This window comes from Suncus etruscus, chromosome 1, assembly GCF_024139225.1.
Source record: "Suncus etruscus isolate mSunEtr1 chromosome 1, mSunEtr1.pri.cur, whole genome shotgun sequence".
Classification (NCBI taxonomy): Eukaryota; Metazoa; Chordata; class Mammalia; order Eulipotyphla; family Soricidae; genus Suncus; species Suncus etruscus.
Window position 1 is genome coordinate 105,932,341 of NC_064848.1, and position 16,801 is coordinate 105,949,141.

General features: G+C 35.5%; 1 protein-coding gene across 1 annotated transcript in view; it reads left to right on the forward strand.

Moving 5' to 3' along the window:
• The window catches only part of PCLO (piccolo presynaptic cytomatrix protein), a 331,891-nt gene that overhangs the window by 151,563 nt on the left and 163,527 nt on the right, over positions 1-16,801 (forward strand). Inside the window, exons 6-7 of the mRNA XM_049772799.1 lie at positions 6,285-11,379; positions 11,742-13,756. Coding sequence (XP_049628756.1) covers positions 6,285-11,379; positions 11,742-13,756 — 7,110 coding nt within the window. The remainder of the gene's footprint in view (positions 1-6,284; positions 11,380-11,741; positions 13,757-16,801) is intronic.

A 16,801-nucleotide genomic window follows, 5' to 3' on the forward strand; every position in this document is an offset into this window, starting at 1 on the left:
TTTAAAAATGACTTTCTTTGTGTTGTCTTTTCTAGGCAACAGTGTAAAAGATTTTAAATTCAGTCATATACTTTGTACCTCTCTTCAGGGTGTCAGACCTGCATTTTCAAGTAGATCATTTTACTTCAAAGTAATATTTCCACTTCAAAGCCTAACTTGTAAATTGGAATTCATTATGTTCCAATATTATCCACTCTGTTAGAAATAGATTTTTTCATTATGACTTTCTAAGGTACCATGTCATTTTTCAGTCTCTAGTTACCTCGTCACTAACATTCTGCATCATCGGAATGTTTTTATTGTCCCCATTTGCTCTTCATAGTCACTTGATCACATTTCTGTTCTTAGTCCTTATTTGCTAAGGATACTGACCAGATAATCTTCATAATCTTTCACCAATTTAATAAATGAGTTATTTGTTATTATGTTTTATTTATTATTTTTATCTCTCCTTGAGTATAGAAAATATTTTTCAAAGATCAGACAATTTAACTCTAACTTAAATATTGCTAATGATTATAGCTTATAAATATGATTTAAAACATGAAATTTTAATATTTGTTGGTACAGATTATTTTATATTATACCTCAGGCTCTCAAACTATTTTAAATTGTTTTTAATTATTCAGTCATGTATAATTATATTCAAATTAAATACATGTACTAAGTTCCTTATATGTTAATTATAATAAAATAGTCACTAAGCAGCAATAAATTTAAATTACCATTTATTATATTTAATATAAACTTACTTTATAAATTAAAGTATTAGGTAATAAGAAAAGTTTAAAGTGATTATTAAGTGCCTCAATAATTTTGAATATATCAGCCTGAAATGTTATGATCTAAAATTGCTTCTGAGTTAAATTTGAATATTTTCACGTTTAGTTTTAGTGAATCTAAAAAGAAATATTATTTACACGGATATCATAAATGATACTACTTAATTTAATATTTATTTTCTGATCTCAATAGGAGGTAATTATTTATAAATAAATATATACATTAAGTACATGTATACATTAAGTTTTATGTACCAGAAGAATTGATAAACTCAGTATCCACATTTTATTTTCAAATTAAACATATACACAATCTTTTATGTAATTGTATTAATAGGCTATTTTTATCAAATCTTGCTACCCAATTTCTAACTTTATGGTTTTATGAGGGTAGGGGTTTGTTTTTGGTTTTGGTTTTGTGCCCCATCTAGTGGTTGTCAGGACTTATTTCTGGCTTTGCTCAATGATTCCTGGCAAGGAATCTTTTATGTAATACCTTGGCTTGAACTCGGGTCTGGTGCATGCAAGAAATGCCTTCTTCCTCTTCTTCAGATGTCCTAACTCTTCAGCCCTCTGTTTACTGAATTTGATTATAATCTATTTTAATTATGCTTATGTCACAAATAATCACCAATCATACCTGATAATATGTTTTTGCTAACTACTTGTAGCTATAATTTTTCCACTATCTGGAAGGTTTACAAACATTCAAATATTCTATCTTAACTTTGCTTTATTAACTCACATAATACACTTTAAAAATATATACTAATTTATGTACTATGGCCAAATGTTGATTTCGCACATCACAATTATCTTAGAAAGACAGCTAGTTTTACTTTTTTTCCTAATCAGGTCTTGCTCTCTTCCTAAATATCTAAAATTATATCACTGACAAGGGTTTGTTCTTACTAAATTTTAACCTTTTTATTTGGTAACTTTTGTCACAAAAGAGTTTAATCATGTCTGTATATAAACATTAAGTTAATTTTCCAGAACTAGTTAGCAAATTCTGCAGTTAAAACAATTTTATATATTATCCACATTAGTATAAAATAATAAAAATATTATTTAAAATGTAAGACATTTTAGTATATAATATTGTACCTCATATAAATATACAAATCATTCAGTATTGAAGTCTTCTTTTTTATAGTGAAATTCTGTTTCTTTCAGTGATTTAAATATTCTATTATTGAAATGTGCATATTTAAAAACAAGTATGTTTAAATTATTTCCACTTTGTGTTATCAAGATATTTCTAATAAGCCCCAATAATTTTCCCTAATCCTTTACAATTATTTTCTTGTTCTTTGTAAATTTATTTGCTAATGAATAAATGTATTTTGATTTGCCATCATTCTGTTTTATACAAATAATAGATTCGTGGAATTTTATTATATTTAACTATAGTAACTTGAGTGGTCATAGAATTAATGGTTAGCATTTTATATAAAATGACAGGGGCTGGAGTGGTGACACAGAGCAGTAAGGCGTCTGCCTGGCTGGTACTAGCTTGCGGTTCCATCCCCAGGGTCCCATATGGTCCCCCAAGCCGGAGCGATTTCTTAGCGCATAGACAGGAGTAACCCCTAAGAGTCACCAGGAATGCCTCGCCCCCCAAAAAAACAAAAACAAAAATATAAAATGATAATTTCATATCCTGATTATGTACTTTTAAAAGTAGTCATATTTCTACACACAATTATATAATTATGTAAATTATAAAATTTAGTATATTCTATAAGTAATTTACAAGAATAACTTGGATATTACTCATTTCATTTGGTCTTAGTATGTTACTGGATAATCTAATATTGTTCTCAAGATGTATGAATGCAATTACAGACATTTTAAATAACTTAAAGTAAATGCTCAATCTTTTTGTCCTTAGAGCTATAAATTTGAGAGAAAAAAAGCTCTAATATGCCTCTTCAGATAAATCCTTTGGTCATATTTATTAGAATTATAGTGTTTCAGATGTTCCTTAAACAGTTGAGTTATCAGAGAAATGAAAATCCAACTGTGCTTTGCATTTTTCTGTTTATATGAAAAATAATGAATGAAGCAAGGGATTGAAGTGTTAAATCTGTATATAAATCAGTTATAACCAGTTAACTTCTGTAGTTTTGCAATCTCATTTATCCCAGAGAAGATTAGAAAACCAAAAACAGGAAAGATAAATGGGTTGCCCTAAAAATATTTTAGTATATTACTACCTATATGTGTAAAACAACATCTTAAAAAAATATGGCAATGGTTAATTTAGGTCGAATATGTAAGTACCTTAAACTAAACGAGTAATGAACCTAGTTGGTGTATGTTCTAATTGTTAGCAAGCTAAAAATGTAATGAAGTAAAAGTTTACTCACCTTTGTTTGGAGATTCCATATCTATGTTAGTATAAGAAAATTGGAATTTTTATTTTTCAACACATAGCAACAAATAAATATCCAACAGTATTTTCTGAATAATTTTGTCAAATGCCCTTCAGCCCTTTAACTTAATTTCATTATTAACCACCCAACTATTTGATCTTAGGCCCTAAAAACTGTAGAGTAAATTTGTGGAAATAATTTATCACTCATAATATGGAGAGTGATTTATGGAAGAAAATTGTATGAGTATCCGACAGGTAAGTATAATTAAATCTCCTATGAAAGAAATGGGAAAGAACATAAAGGAGGAAGATGGTGTAGGGTATATTGCTATTCTCTCCAATTTTAGGAAAGAATAAAAGCATGAAGATGTGTAGAAAGATCATATAAGAGGAATGAATCATCAGGTGAATTTTTATGTTTATGGGTATTAGTATTTTGTCTAATATATCTTTGTTTTCTTTTTTATATATTTTGTCTTAATATAATATGGTAAAAAAGATCAGTAGAACCTTCAGAAATTATTGTATAAAGATAATTTTATCATACATTTTTGAATTATTATACCTAACAGTAGTTAAATTTCCTATACACATGCACATTTTACTACATTATACAATGCATAATGCAGACACAAAATATAAAATAAAGACAACACTATGAAAGCCTGCAAAGCCTTATTTTGAGAGATATATTTGTTAGCTTTTTATTTTTTGCAAGAGCCTTATGTATGAAATTAGTGTTTATTGCGCTAATTTGAATTAATGCAGAATGGAAGTTCAAAGGAAGCCATAGAAAGCATTTGGGTTTAAAAGAAACATGCTTTGATATTCTGTGAACTCTGAAGAGATGGAAATATCTCTTTACTAATATCCGGAAAGATTTATTTGGAAGGCTACTTCACATATGCCTTTAACTTTCTGAAGAAGAGAATCAAAGTTATTTGAGTGCCTATCAGTTTTGCTACTTTAGACTCATGATTGCTGTTATGTATGCTTAACTAAAAAACAAACTAGGAATAAATCTGAGGACATTCATGATAAAACAAAGAATAAGCATTGGTTCTTATATTTTTACTGTGAAGAATTTATCTTCTTTTTATTTATTTTTTTTTGGGGGGGAGGAAGGGGTCACACCCGGCAGCGCTCAGGGGTCACTCCTGGCTTTACACTCAGAAATCATTCCTGGTAGGCTCGGGGGACCATATGGGATGCCAGGATTTGAACCACCCTCCTTCTGCTTGCAAGGCAAATGCCCTACCTCTATGCTATCTCTGCAGCCCCTTATCTTCTTTTAAAATAATCTTTTTAAATTGAGTCATGCTGCAAAAAATTGCAAAAAAAAAAACTCTTTTACTCTATATTCTTGTACAGTGTTTCTTCAATCAGATAATGAATAAATATTGAGATAAAATTAATGTAAATTGAATAGAAAATTAACAATTCTATATGCTTTAGAAAGGAAAGGAATAAAGGAAGGAGAAAAGGGAGGGAAAATATTGGGAAGGGAGAGAAAGAAAACCAAGGGATCTTGCACTTGTGTTGTTTACTCTCTTATCTGATATTTTTAGTTGGGCTCTAGATGAGTTGTAAGGACTCCTGCCTACACAATAATTAGAAATACTAAGATGGATATGTCAAGATACAAAGCATATTGAAGTGTCCTTCTAAGCCAGGATTAGATGTAGTACAATGCGGCTCTTTTTCTGATTTTTAATTTCACGTTAACCACTAGTGTTGAGTTTCCTCCACCAATGTCACAAGGTCTACTTCTATCACCCTATAAGAGCCTAACTTAATAAGTCAATTATATAGGCCAACTATTAGATTCTGTTATTTTCTTCATTATTTTTTTACTTTCTAACATTGTTTATCTATATCCCTTATATAAGAGAGATCATTCTGTACATGTCCTTGCTCTCTGACTTCACTCAGTATGATACCTTTTAATTCCATCTATATACCAGCAAATTGCATGATTTTATCATTCCTTAAAACTAAAAAACATTATATGGTATTTATATATATATGTGTACTCACACACACACACATATATATATATACATGCATACATTCATATACACCAGTATTTATATTTATCCACTCATCTATTCTTGGGTACTTGGGTTGTTTTTGGAACTTGGCTATTGTGAATGTTGCTATACTGAGCACATGTGTAGAAACTACCCTATGCTAATTTTAACTTAAGGACTCTTTAGTTTTTGAGCAAAAATTCTGGAATACTCTAGTCCAGGGAAAGAGTAGGTAATTAAGTTTGCCAACTTTCTGGAAAACTTATTATTCCATTCAATGAAAGGGGAGCTGACTGAAATTTCCAAGTGTTTTCAAATTCAGAAAGCTTTCATAACTGACACTTACTAATTATCTTTGAGGTAGAATGTGGAAAATAACTGTAATTAACAACTCTACCAAAATAATAACTAGATAGTCCTCTTTAGATAAGCCATGAATCATTGCAATAATTGTATGACTTTTTCAAATTTTTCAATTTATGTGCATTCATTTCAAGTGAAACAGAATAATGCTAACAGTAATAAGCAAAATACAGTGTTCAATGTTTCCCAAAATGTCTTTAATAGACAGTATTTTATTTGAAATTCTCTCTTGAACTATTTATTTGCAGTAGGTATTATGATAACATTATACATGTTATTATTTCCACAAGTAGATTTTAACATCATACAGAACTTAAAGCTAGGTTCAAAGTCCATTTCCTTTTCTTTCTTTCTTGGTCTGTTTTCATATTCTGAAGTATTAATTATGTTAATGGAAAACTTAGCATTAGAATTTTCTTAGATATTTTTAATTGTTTCCAAAGTTAATATACTGAAAACATTCAATTTATTTTTAAAGGAAAATTGCTGGAAAGTGAAGGATAAAATATTAATGCAATAAATTGTCACTGAGTTAGTTTAACTTAGGTTAAATGAAAACTGAACCAGATTTATAAATAACTATTTTTGTTCCCATTCAAAGATACAAAAAAAAATATCTTCCACAAAGTTGAAAAAAATTTCATTCTAGTAGTCATTTGGAAATAATGGAAAGGTTATTTTATTAGTTTGACTATGTTAAGTTTTCCTGTATTTTTTCCTTCCTGCTAGGAAAAGGAAGATGACAAATCAGACACCTCAAGTTCTCAGCAGCCGAAAAGCCCACAAGGTCTGAGTGATACTGGATATTCTTCAGATGGAATATCAGGTTCTCTTGGTGAAATTCCAAGCCTTCTACCCAGTGATGAAAAGGATTTGCTCAGGGGACTCAAAAAAGACTCATTTTCACAAGAAAGCAGCCCTTCTAGCCCCTCAGATTTGGCTAAATTAGAAAGTACTGTTCTGTCCATTTTGGAAGCTCAGACAAGTACACCTGATGGAAAATCTGAAAAGAAAATACAGTCACTTGAAATGGTTTCTGAGCAGTCCAAGGACCAGCAGAAACCCCAGAGTTTATCTGAAACACCAAAACCTGTGGTGTCAGAAGAACTCAAAAAGATTCAAGAAGAAAAAGACTCTTTAAAAAAAGATGGTCAGCAAGACTTTTCTTCCAAAAAGGATCATAAAGAAAAGTCTGAGCTTGTTGATAACGTTCCTGTGAGAAGGCTTCCTTATGATTCTGTGGAAGATAGCAGTGAAAGTGAAAACTCACCTGTTCCTCAGAGAAAAAGGAGACTGAGCATTGGTTCCTCAAGCAGCGAAGATTATAAACAGGAAGACAGTCAGGGCTCAGACGAGGAAGAGGAAGACTTTATCCGAAAACAGATCATAGAAATGAGCGCTGATGAAGATGCTTCAGGATCTGATGATGATGAATTCATCAGGAACCAGATCAAGGAGATCAGTAGTAGCCTTGAAAGCCAGAAAAAGGAAGAAATTAAAGGAAAGGGGAAAGCAGCAGCAGGGAAACACAGGCGACTGACCCGAAAAAGTAGTACCAGCTTTGATGAGGATCCTGGGAGACGCCATTCTTGGCATGATGAAGATGATGAGACATTTGATGAGAGCCCTGAACTTAAGTACAGAGAAACCAAAAGCCAGGAGAGTGAAGAACTTGCACTCACTGGAGGAGGAGGGCTCCGTAGATTCAAAACAATTGAACTCAACAGCACAATAGCAGATAAATATTCTGCTGAGTCCTCACAGAAAAAAACAGCTTTGTATTTTGATGAAGAGCCAGAATTAGAAATGGAAAGCTTGACAGACTCCCCAGAAGATAGGTCAAGGGGGGAAGGGTCTTCTAGTCTTCATGCTTCCAGTTTCACTCCTGGTACCTCCCCTACATCAGTGTCATCACTTGATGAGGACAGTGATAGTAGTCCAAGCCACAAAAAAGGAGAGAGCAAACAGCAACGTAAGGCTCGACACAGATCACATGGCCCTCTCTTACCTACTATTGAAGATTCTTCTGAGGAGGAAGAAATGAGAGAGGAGGAAGAATTATTGAAGGAACAAGAAAAACAAAGAGAATTAGAACAGCAACAAAGAAAAAGTTCAAGTAAAAAATCAAAGAAAGACAAAGATGAGCTTAGAGCCCAGAGACGGAGGGAAAGACCCAAAACACCACCCAGTAACCTCTCTCCTATAGAAGATGCTTCTCCAACAGAAGAATTACGTCAGGCTGCAGAAATGGAGGAGCTTCATAGATCTTCATGTTCTGAATATTCACCTAGCATAGAATCAGACCCAGACGGTTTTGAAATAAGCCCAGAAAAAATAATAGAAGTGCAAAAAGTGTATAAATTGCCCACAGCTGTGTCTTTATACTCACCGACAGATGAGCAGTCTATTATGCAAAAAGAAGGTGGTCAAAAGGCATTAAAAAGTGCTGAGGAGATGTATGAAGAAATGATGCATAAGACCCATAAATATAAAGCATTTCCAGCTGCAAACGAACGAGATGAAATGTTTGAAAAAGAGCCTTTGTATGGTGGCATGTTGATAGAGGATTATATTTATGAATCTTTAGTAGAGGACACCTACAACGGGTCAGTAGATGGCAGTCTGCTGGCAAGGCAAGATGATGAAAATGGATTTCTACAGCAGAGAGGAAGAGAACAAAAAGTCAGACTTCCAGAGAAAATTTATGAAGACCCTATGCAAAAAATTACAGACCTCCAGAAAGAATTTTATGAGTTAGAAAGTCTACATTCTGGTGTGCCTCAAGAAGACATTGTTTCAAGCTCTTTTATCATTCCAGAAAGTCACGAGATAGTGGATCTGGGTAGTATGGTAACTTCTACCAGTGAAGAAAAAAAATTATTAGATGCCGATGCTGCATATGAAGAACTAATGAAGAGGCAACAGATGCAATTATCATCGGAATCCATCTCTACTCAGCCCCTGATCAAGGATGAAGTGACAGATTCTATGGACTTTGACAGGATGCCTGATTCATCTATGACATCAAGTATTCTCTCAGGAGCTTCTCTTACAGACTCAACTAGCAGTGCAACACTCTCGATCCCAGATGTTAAAATAACCCAACATTTTTCAACAGAAGAAATCGAAGATGAATATGTAATTGATTATACAAGAGAAATTCAAGAGATAATTTCTCATGAATCACTGATTTTGACCTACTCTGAGCCTTCAGAAAGTGCAACATCTGTCCCACCCTCAGACACACCTTCCCTCACATCATCAATTTCTTCTGTTTGTACCACAGATAGCTCCTCACCCATAACTACGCTAGATAGCATAACCACGGTTTATACAGAGCCAATAGACATAGTAACTAAATTGGAAGATTCTGAGGAAATTTCATCATCAATGTATTTTCAAGGTAGCATTATAGACTATCCAGAAGAAATAAGTGTGCCTTTAGATCAGGTTTCCATGCCAGATAGTAGAACTAGTACTGATCATATTGTGATAGCCATATCTGATATGGCACCTCCTGTCACAGAGTCTATTGGAACTAAACATGAAGGACTATTTCATGACACTCAATCAACTGATTCAGGTCTATCTGAAAAAGCACCAGTTAAGAAAGCCAAGAAGGAAACTGGGAGTGGAACTATTCTAGAAGTTTTGGACGCTTACAGAGATAAAAGGGAAGAGTCTGAGACTGAACTAACAAAAATTAGCTTACCTGAAACTGTTTTTGACCAGTTTGCTTCTTCTGTAACAGCTCTTCCAGTGAAAGAGCAGGTGCCAAGTTCACAATACGTACCTGGAGAGATCTTTGGTCAGACAAAGCCAGCATCTCAGCTGCCACCTAGCCACTATTCTGTTTCCTGTCTTCCAACTAAAACTCGTCCATTCTTTCGAAGTTCTTCTTTGGACATTTCTGCCCAGCCCCCTCCGCCTCCTCCTCCGCCTCCTCCCCCACCTCCGCCACCTCCTCCTCCACCACCCCCACCGCTCCCTCCACCAACCTCACCTAAACCAACCATTCTTCCTAAAAGAACATTAACAGTTACAGCTCCAGTGAGTATAACTTCTACAGCTACGCCTCTAGTTGAGCCTGTTTCTACTTTAGTGGCCACAGCTGTTCCCAAAAGTAATGGGTTACCTGTAGCACCTGTCTCAAAAATAAGTACAATTGCACCTCCTCCAGTTCCTCCTAAGCCATCTTCCATTCCATCTGGACTTGTATTTACACATAGACCTGAGCCAAGCAAACCTCCCATTGCCCCTAAACCTGTAGTTCCTCAGCTTCCATTAATGACTCAAAAACCAACCGATGCACAACCCAAACCAACAGGTCTGTCTTTAGCTTCAAATATGACATTGAATTTGGTGACAACAGCAGATTATAAATTGCCTTCCCCTACTTCCCCTCTTTCTCCTCATTCTAACAAATCCTCACCAAGATATTCCAAGTCCCTTATGGAAACTTATGTGGTCATCACATTACCATCTGAACCTGGAACCCCAACAGATTCTTCAGCAGGTCAGGCCATTACCAGTTGGCCCCTGGGATCACCTCCCAAAGACCTGGTATCTATTGAGCCAGTGTTTTCTGTAATTCCTCCCATGCGAACAACAGAAATGCCAAGTTCTTCAGAACAGAGCCTATATGTCTCTGGTGCTTTGGAGACATTTTCTGGTGTTCCTGTCACAACCCTTTCTTCATTTCAATCTGCCCCAGATTCATTTCCACATTTTCTTACAACTGAAGCTTCCAAAGCTGAGGTTTCTGAAGCCAAAGGTATAGTCTCCAGTGTTGGTCTCAGCACTGTCTCTGTATCAATTCCTCCAGAGTCTTTTGCTCAAGAAAATCAACATCTAGAGAAACAGCAGCTTAGAGATAATAGAAAATCACATCATGTCAGTGATGCCATTGATTTACGGACAATGCCCAAAGTAGAAGTTAAAGTAACAGAAAAAGGTATGGATCTTTCTGCTTCTGCAGTGGATGTGAAGAGGCCTACCACAACAAGTGAAATCTATGGGAGACATACTAGTGCTGTTCAACCTTCTGTTATCAATCTCAGTGTAACTTCATCAGTTATGACTCCACTGTCCATGGCCACTGAGACAGTGACCTTTGTCACGTGCACACCTAGTGTAAGTTATACCACAAGCACAGAAAGCCTTGTGTGTATAGAACATGCAAAAGAAACACCCCTTCAGCTTAAAACTTCAATTCAGGCTGAATCTCAATACAAGATGCCAAGTAGTCAGACTTTTTCTACAGTTAGGGAAGAAGTACCAATAAATTTATCATTAAGCACATCAGCACATGCAGTGGGGTTGGCTGTTACAAAACCTGTTACTGTTCCTCCAGTTGGTATATCAAATGGATGGACTGATAGCACTACATCCCAGGGGGTCACTGATGGGGAAGTGGTTGATCTTAGTACAACAAAATCTCATAGAACTGTTGTAACAATGGATGAATCTACTTCCGGTGTGGTGACCAAAATAATAGAAGATGATGAAAAACCTGTTGATCTAACTGCAGGAAGAAGAGCTGTGTGCTGTGATGTAGTTTATAAATTACCTTTTGGAAGGAGCTGTACATCCCAGCAGCCTGCAACTAATCTTCCTGAAGATCGTTTTGGTTATAGGGATGACCACTATCAATATGGTCGCTCAGGGCCATATGGTTATAGAGGGATTGGGGGAATGAAACCTTCTATGTCTGATACTAATTTAGCAGAAGCTGGACATTTTTTCTATAAAAGTAAGAATGCCTTTGATTATACTGGAGGAACTGAAGCTGCAGTAGATCTCACTTCAGGGAAAATAACTACAGGTCAGTATGATGGGGCAGCAGACCTTTCCTTGAAATATTACTGTGTTCCTCATCTCATTTCAGGATGAAAATATGCTACCATTCCCAATTTTGTTTCCTTTTCTCTTTCTTTGGATATTTTTACAATATATTTTGGAGTACACTCGCACTTTTTTGTTCCATTTTTTTCATTTGTTCTGCGCAAAGTCACCTGCATGCGCCTGCATGTCCAACATTGCTTTTACTCCGCGTATAACTAAGGTAGCTTGTGGATTTGCATGCAGTCCCCATTCATTATGTTCATCAAGATGAGAGAGGGCTTTCAAATCCAAAACTCTTCGTTCATTCTGGGAACTGGACTATAACTCTCCCCTATATTTCAGGTGAGGTAATGGATTATTCAAGCAAGACAACAGGTCCATATCCCGAAACACGACAAGTCATTTCAGGAATTGGGATTAGTACCCCACAGTATTCCACAGCAAGAATGACTCCACCTCCAGGAACCCAGTATGGTGTGGGGAGCGTTTTCAGAACAACTAACGGTGTTGTCTATTCTTCAGTGGCAACTCCAGTACCCTCCACATTTGCTATCACCACACAACCTGGCTCCATTTTCAGCACCACTGGGAGGGATCTGTCTGGTGCACATACCACTGATGCAGTGACTTCATTATCTACCCTCCATCAAAGCCAGCCAATGCCTAGATCATATTTCCTAACAACAGGTGCATCTGAAACAGACATCACAGTAACTGGCATAGATATCAATGCCAGTTTGCAGACTATTGCTGTGGAAAATCTGACCACTGAGACTATAGACTCAGTTCCCACTTTAACCACAGCATCTGAAGTGTTTTCTGAAGTGGTAGGAGATGAAAGTGCTCTTTTAATGGTCCCCGAGGAAGATAAACAGCAGCAGCAGCTAGACTTAGAGCGTGAGCTCTTGGAACTGGAGAAAATTAAGCAACAACGTTTTGCTGAGGAATTGGAATGGGAGCGTCAGGAAATCCAAAGGTTCCGAGAACAAGAAAAGATCATGGTTCAAAAAAAGCTGGAGGAACTTCAATCTATGAAGCAGCACCTTCTCTTTCAGCAAGAAGAAGAAAGGCAAGCCCAGTTTATGATGAGACAGGAGACATTAGCTCAGCAGCAGTTGCAGCTGGAACAGATCCAACAGCTGCAACAGCAGCTACACCAGCAGCTAGAGGAGCAAAAGATCCGCCAGATCTATCAGTATAACTACGACCCTTCTGGAAATGCTTCTCCACAAACCACTACAGAGCAGGCAATTATGGAAGGACAGTATACTGCTCCAGAAGGCAGTCAGTTTTGGGCAACAGAAGATGCGACCACCACAGCCTCTGCTGTCGTGGCAATTGAAATACCACAAAGCCAAGGGTGGTACACGGTTCAGTCTGATGGTATTACTCAGTACATTGCACCTCCTGGCATTCTTAGTACTGTCTCAGAAATACCTCTAACAGATGTTGTGGTGAAAGATGAAAAACAACCCAAAAAGAGAAGTTCAGGAACTAAAGTCCGTGGACAATATGAAGAAATGGGGGAAAGCACTGCTGACGACCCCCGCTGTTTTAAAAAGATTGTGGACAGTGGTGTGCAAACTGATGATGAAGATGCAGGTGATCGTAATTATGCAAGTAGGCGAAGGAAAAGCAAAAAGAGTGTTGATACAAGTGTCCAAACTGATGATGAAGATCAGGATGAATGGGATATGCCTACGAGAGCAAGGAGAAAAGCTCGAGTAGGAAAGTATGGTGACAGCACTACAGAGGCTGACAAGACCAAACCCCTTTCCAAGGTCTCCAGTATAGCAGTTCAAACTGTAGCAGAGATTTCTGTACAAACCGAACCTGTCGGAACCATAAGAACACCTTCGATACGAGCGCGCGTGGATGCCAAGGTAGAAATAATTAAACACATTTCAGCACCTGAAAAGACCTACAAAGGGGGCAGTTTAGGATGTCAAACAGAAGCAGATTCAGACACACAAAGTCCTCAATATCTGAGTGCCACATCTCCACCCAAAGACAAGAAACGCCCAACACCTTTAGAAATTGGTTACTCATCTCACCTCCGAGCAGATTCCACACTACAGCTGGCTCCTTCCCCACCCAAATCTCCAAAAGTCCTTTATTCACCCATCTCACCACTTTCACCAGGCAAAGCCTTAGAATCAGCCTTTGTACCTTATGAAAAACCCCTCCCTGATGACATAAGTCCACAGAAAGTATTGCATCCAGATATGGCTAAAGTTCCCCCAGCAAGTCCTAAGACAGCCAAGATGATGCAGCGGTCCATGTCAGACCCCAAGCCTCTGAGTCCAACAGCAGACGAAAGTTCCAGGGCTCCTTTCCAATATACCGAGGGCTACACGGTAAGAGTGATTCTTTTCAGTTAGACGGCAATGGATGAATTGATATTAACCATGTGTACAGATGTTAGGAATCAGCAAAACTGGTACCTTAGAAGCCTACATTTTCATGACAGGTCATTTCATTAGGGAATTGAGGGAAATAGAAAAAACAGACATTCCCTTAAAATATTAAGAAAAAAATACTCTGAGAGGCCTCTGAGGAAGAAACTATTTTGTGACATTACTGACATTGACTTTTTGCTTCAATTTTTAATAGTTCTCAGATGAGAACATTTCTAAGGCAGACACAAATGTGTAATATAATAATTATCATAGTGATAATTATTTGGTTTCTGACATATCTTTAACTACTGAGGTAATTTCTAGAGCTCAAAAATCAAAAAGAATCCTCATTTTTGAGTATTAAAAGTATAGTTCAAAAATACCTCTACATACCTAAATTATAGATAGTTGAAATTATTTGTAAAGATTTATATAGATAAACATGAGGTGTAATCACCTATAAAGTCAAGACTTTATGCATAAGTAAAACTAAGCTATAACTCTTTAAATATTATTGAAAATTCAAAATTTAATTTTATAAAGAGTTATGTTTAAATTAAAAGTTCCCTATTAAACTAGTTTCTGAACTTCAGTTCTTCAAATCCTGAATATTCTAAATCAGTATTTCAAAATACTGGGTTTTTTGTTGAACTATAAATGTTAAGCATTGTAGTGGTAAAGGAAAAAAAATATGTAATTTGAGGAAGGGAGACCTAAAAGGGCTAATAAGCATGATCTATGTAATAGATCAAATTAAATTCCTAACGCAATATAGTCTCCAAAACGACCAGGATGGAGGCCTAGCAACATGCTAGGATAGCCACTGAGTTGCTCTTTATAGCCCCACACCAAAAATTTGCCATTTTATATAACTCTAAGTCTAAATATACACATTTTTATGCTGGGATTATATGTAGATATTTCTATTACATTAATAGTTTTTATAGGAATTATAAATTCATTTTTAGTTGCTGTAAATTACAAAATTAGTCATGATTGGACATCAGGCACACAGTGTTGCAATAATACCTGTGTCCTCTTCCCTCTACCAAATGCCCTCAGATTCCCTCCCAGCATCAGCCTGCCTCTGTGACAGGAACATTTAAAATAAATTTTACATGTCCCCACAATTCCTAGGTGCCTGTTTATTGCCCACTTCTTTCCCTATCTTTCTGTACTGGCTGCTATTTCAAAGGTTGTCTTTTCCCCTAAATTGGATTTTTATTACATTTTTAAAGGTCTCAATTTTATACTGATTAAATCAGTACTGCAGTAAAAAAAATAATTCCTATGGTTTACAGTATCATTACTAATAGGATAATAATAGGATAAAATAGTAATAGGATAAAACCACCTTCCAACCCCCCTCTTATACACTTATCCCCCACTTAACCATTGTACTAGTTTTTTGTGAAGTTTCCCCATCCTGTCCCACATACCTCCTATGCACAACCTCCCTACTGAAGACCAGTTCTCACATTCTTCATTTCAATTGCCATTGAGCATTTGTTATTCACCTACTATGTTTCTATAAATCCATTTAAGAGAGAATTCTTTCAGTTCATTCTGTTTCTGTACCTCTCCCTTTGACTAACTTCACTCAGTATAATACTCTCCATATCCATCTACATAGTAACAAATTGCATGTTTTAGTTTTCTAGTTTCATGGTGGAGTGTTCTTTCTCAAAAGTGTATACTGAAAGTAAAATTGTTTTCTTATGGAGGACAGCGATTATATTATGGAGTTAGGGAATCATTGGTTCATCAAGATTTTGTCCAACTTACAGCTGAATTCATATATTTATATACATATAGCTACATATGTGTATCTATTTATTTTTATATCTGCAGACTATATTAGCTTATAGTTAATCATAGATTTGTGAAGTAAGATTGACAATATTTTAGAATGTTCAGGTTTCATATTTTCCAATAATATATGCAACGTATTCATTCATTTCATAATACCAACATAATACCCATATAATACTAACATTTGAGTGAATATTAAAAAAATCAAATAAATGTTTAAAAAATATTTTAAAATAGTTGAAAAATTATATCTAGTCTTAATGGAGTTTATTTAAGTGTAGGGTACAGAGCTATAGATTAAGTAAATTTAAATACAACAATGGGAAAAGTATTCTAACGACATGAGATTTGAATGTTATTCTAAAATATTGTCAATCTTATTTCACAAATCTACTTTGAAGACCCCTTACTCCTCCTTACACAGTAAAAATGGAACTGCTAGAATTTCTAATATTCTCAACCTGAAAAAAATCATACATATATATATTAGGATTATAAATATAGTTATATTAGTCTTATTGCATAGATTAACAGTTCCTTACACAATGGCCAACTCAATAAATTCTGAAAATGAAATAATTATATATAAACTTTAAGGTACAGTTTTACTGTACACATAAGGCAAACCCTATTATTATATACAGTGTTTTGGGCTCTTAATTGGATTCTGTGGTGTGAATTTTATAACTTTTCTCTGCAAACTTTCAGACACTCTTTGAATTTATTTTCAACTTTAATTTATTAATTGTAAGCACTGTTTACTAAATATTAGATTACTGAAATGAAGTATCTTTGTATTTTGTTTTTAGTTTCTTGGGGAGAGTCATACTGGACTAGACTCAGCAGTCCTCAGGGGCTGGCTACTTTTGCTCCTCCTTAGGGGTGAGCCATGGTGGTTCTTTTGGAACCAAATGCTATGCTTGGAAATGAATTGAAGCTTGGGGCATGCAAGACAAGCTCCTTACCTTTTATACTGTCTCTCAGGCCCTTTGAGTGTTGAGGAAACAAACTTCTAAGTGATAGTCAGAGTAATTTGAGCCTAGGGTGTATAGTTCAATAGCTTGCATATTGCTAATTTTCTCAAATCATGAAGTAGTAAGTAACACTTTCCTTGTAGTATGAAACAGTTTTATATGAGACTTAGAACATCTCCTACTGGTGTCAGGAAATGTTTCATAGAGGCAGTTCTGA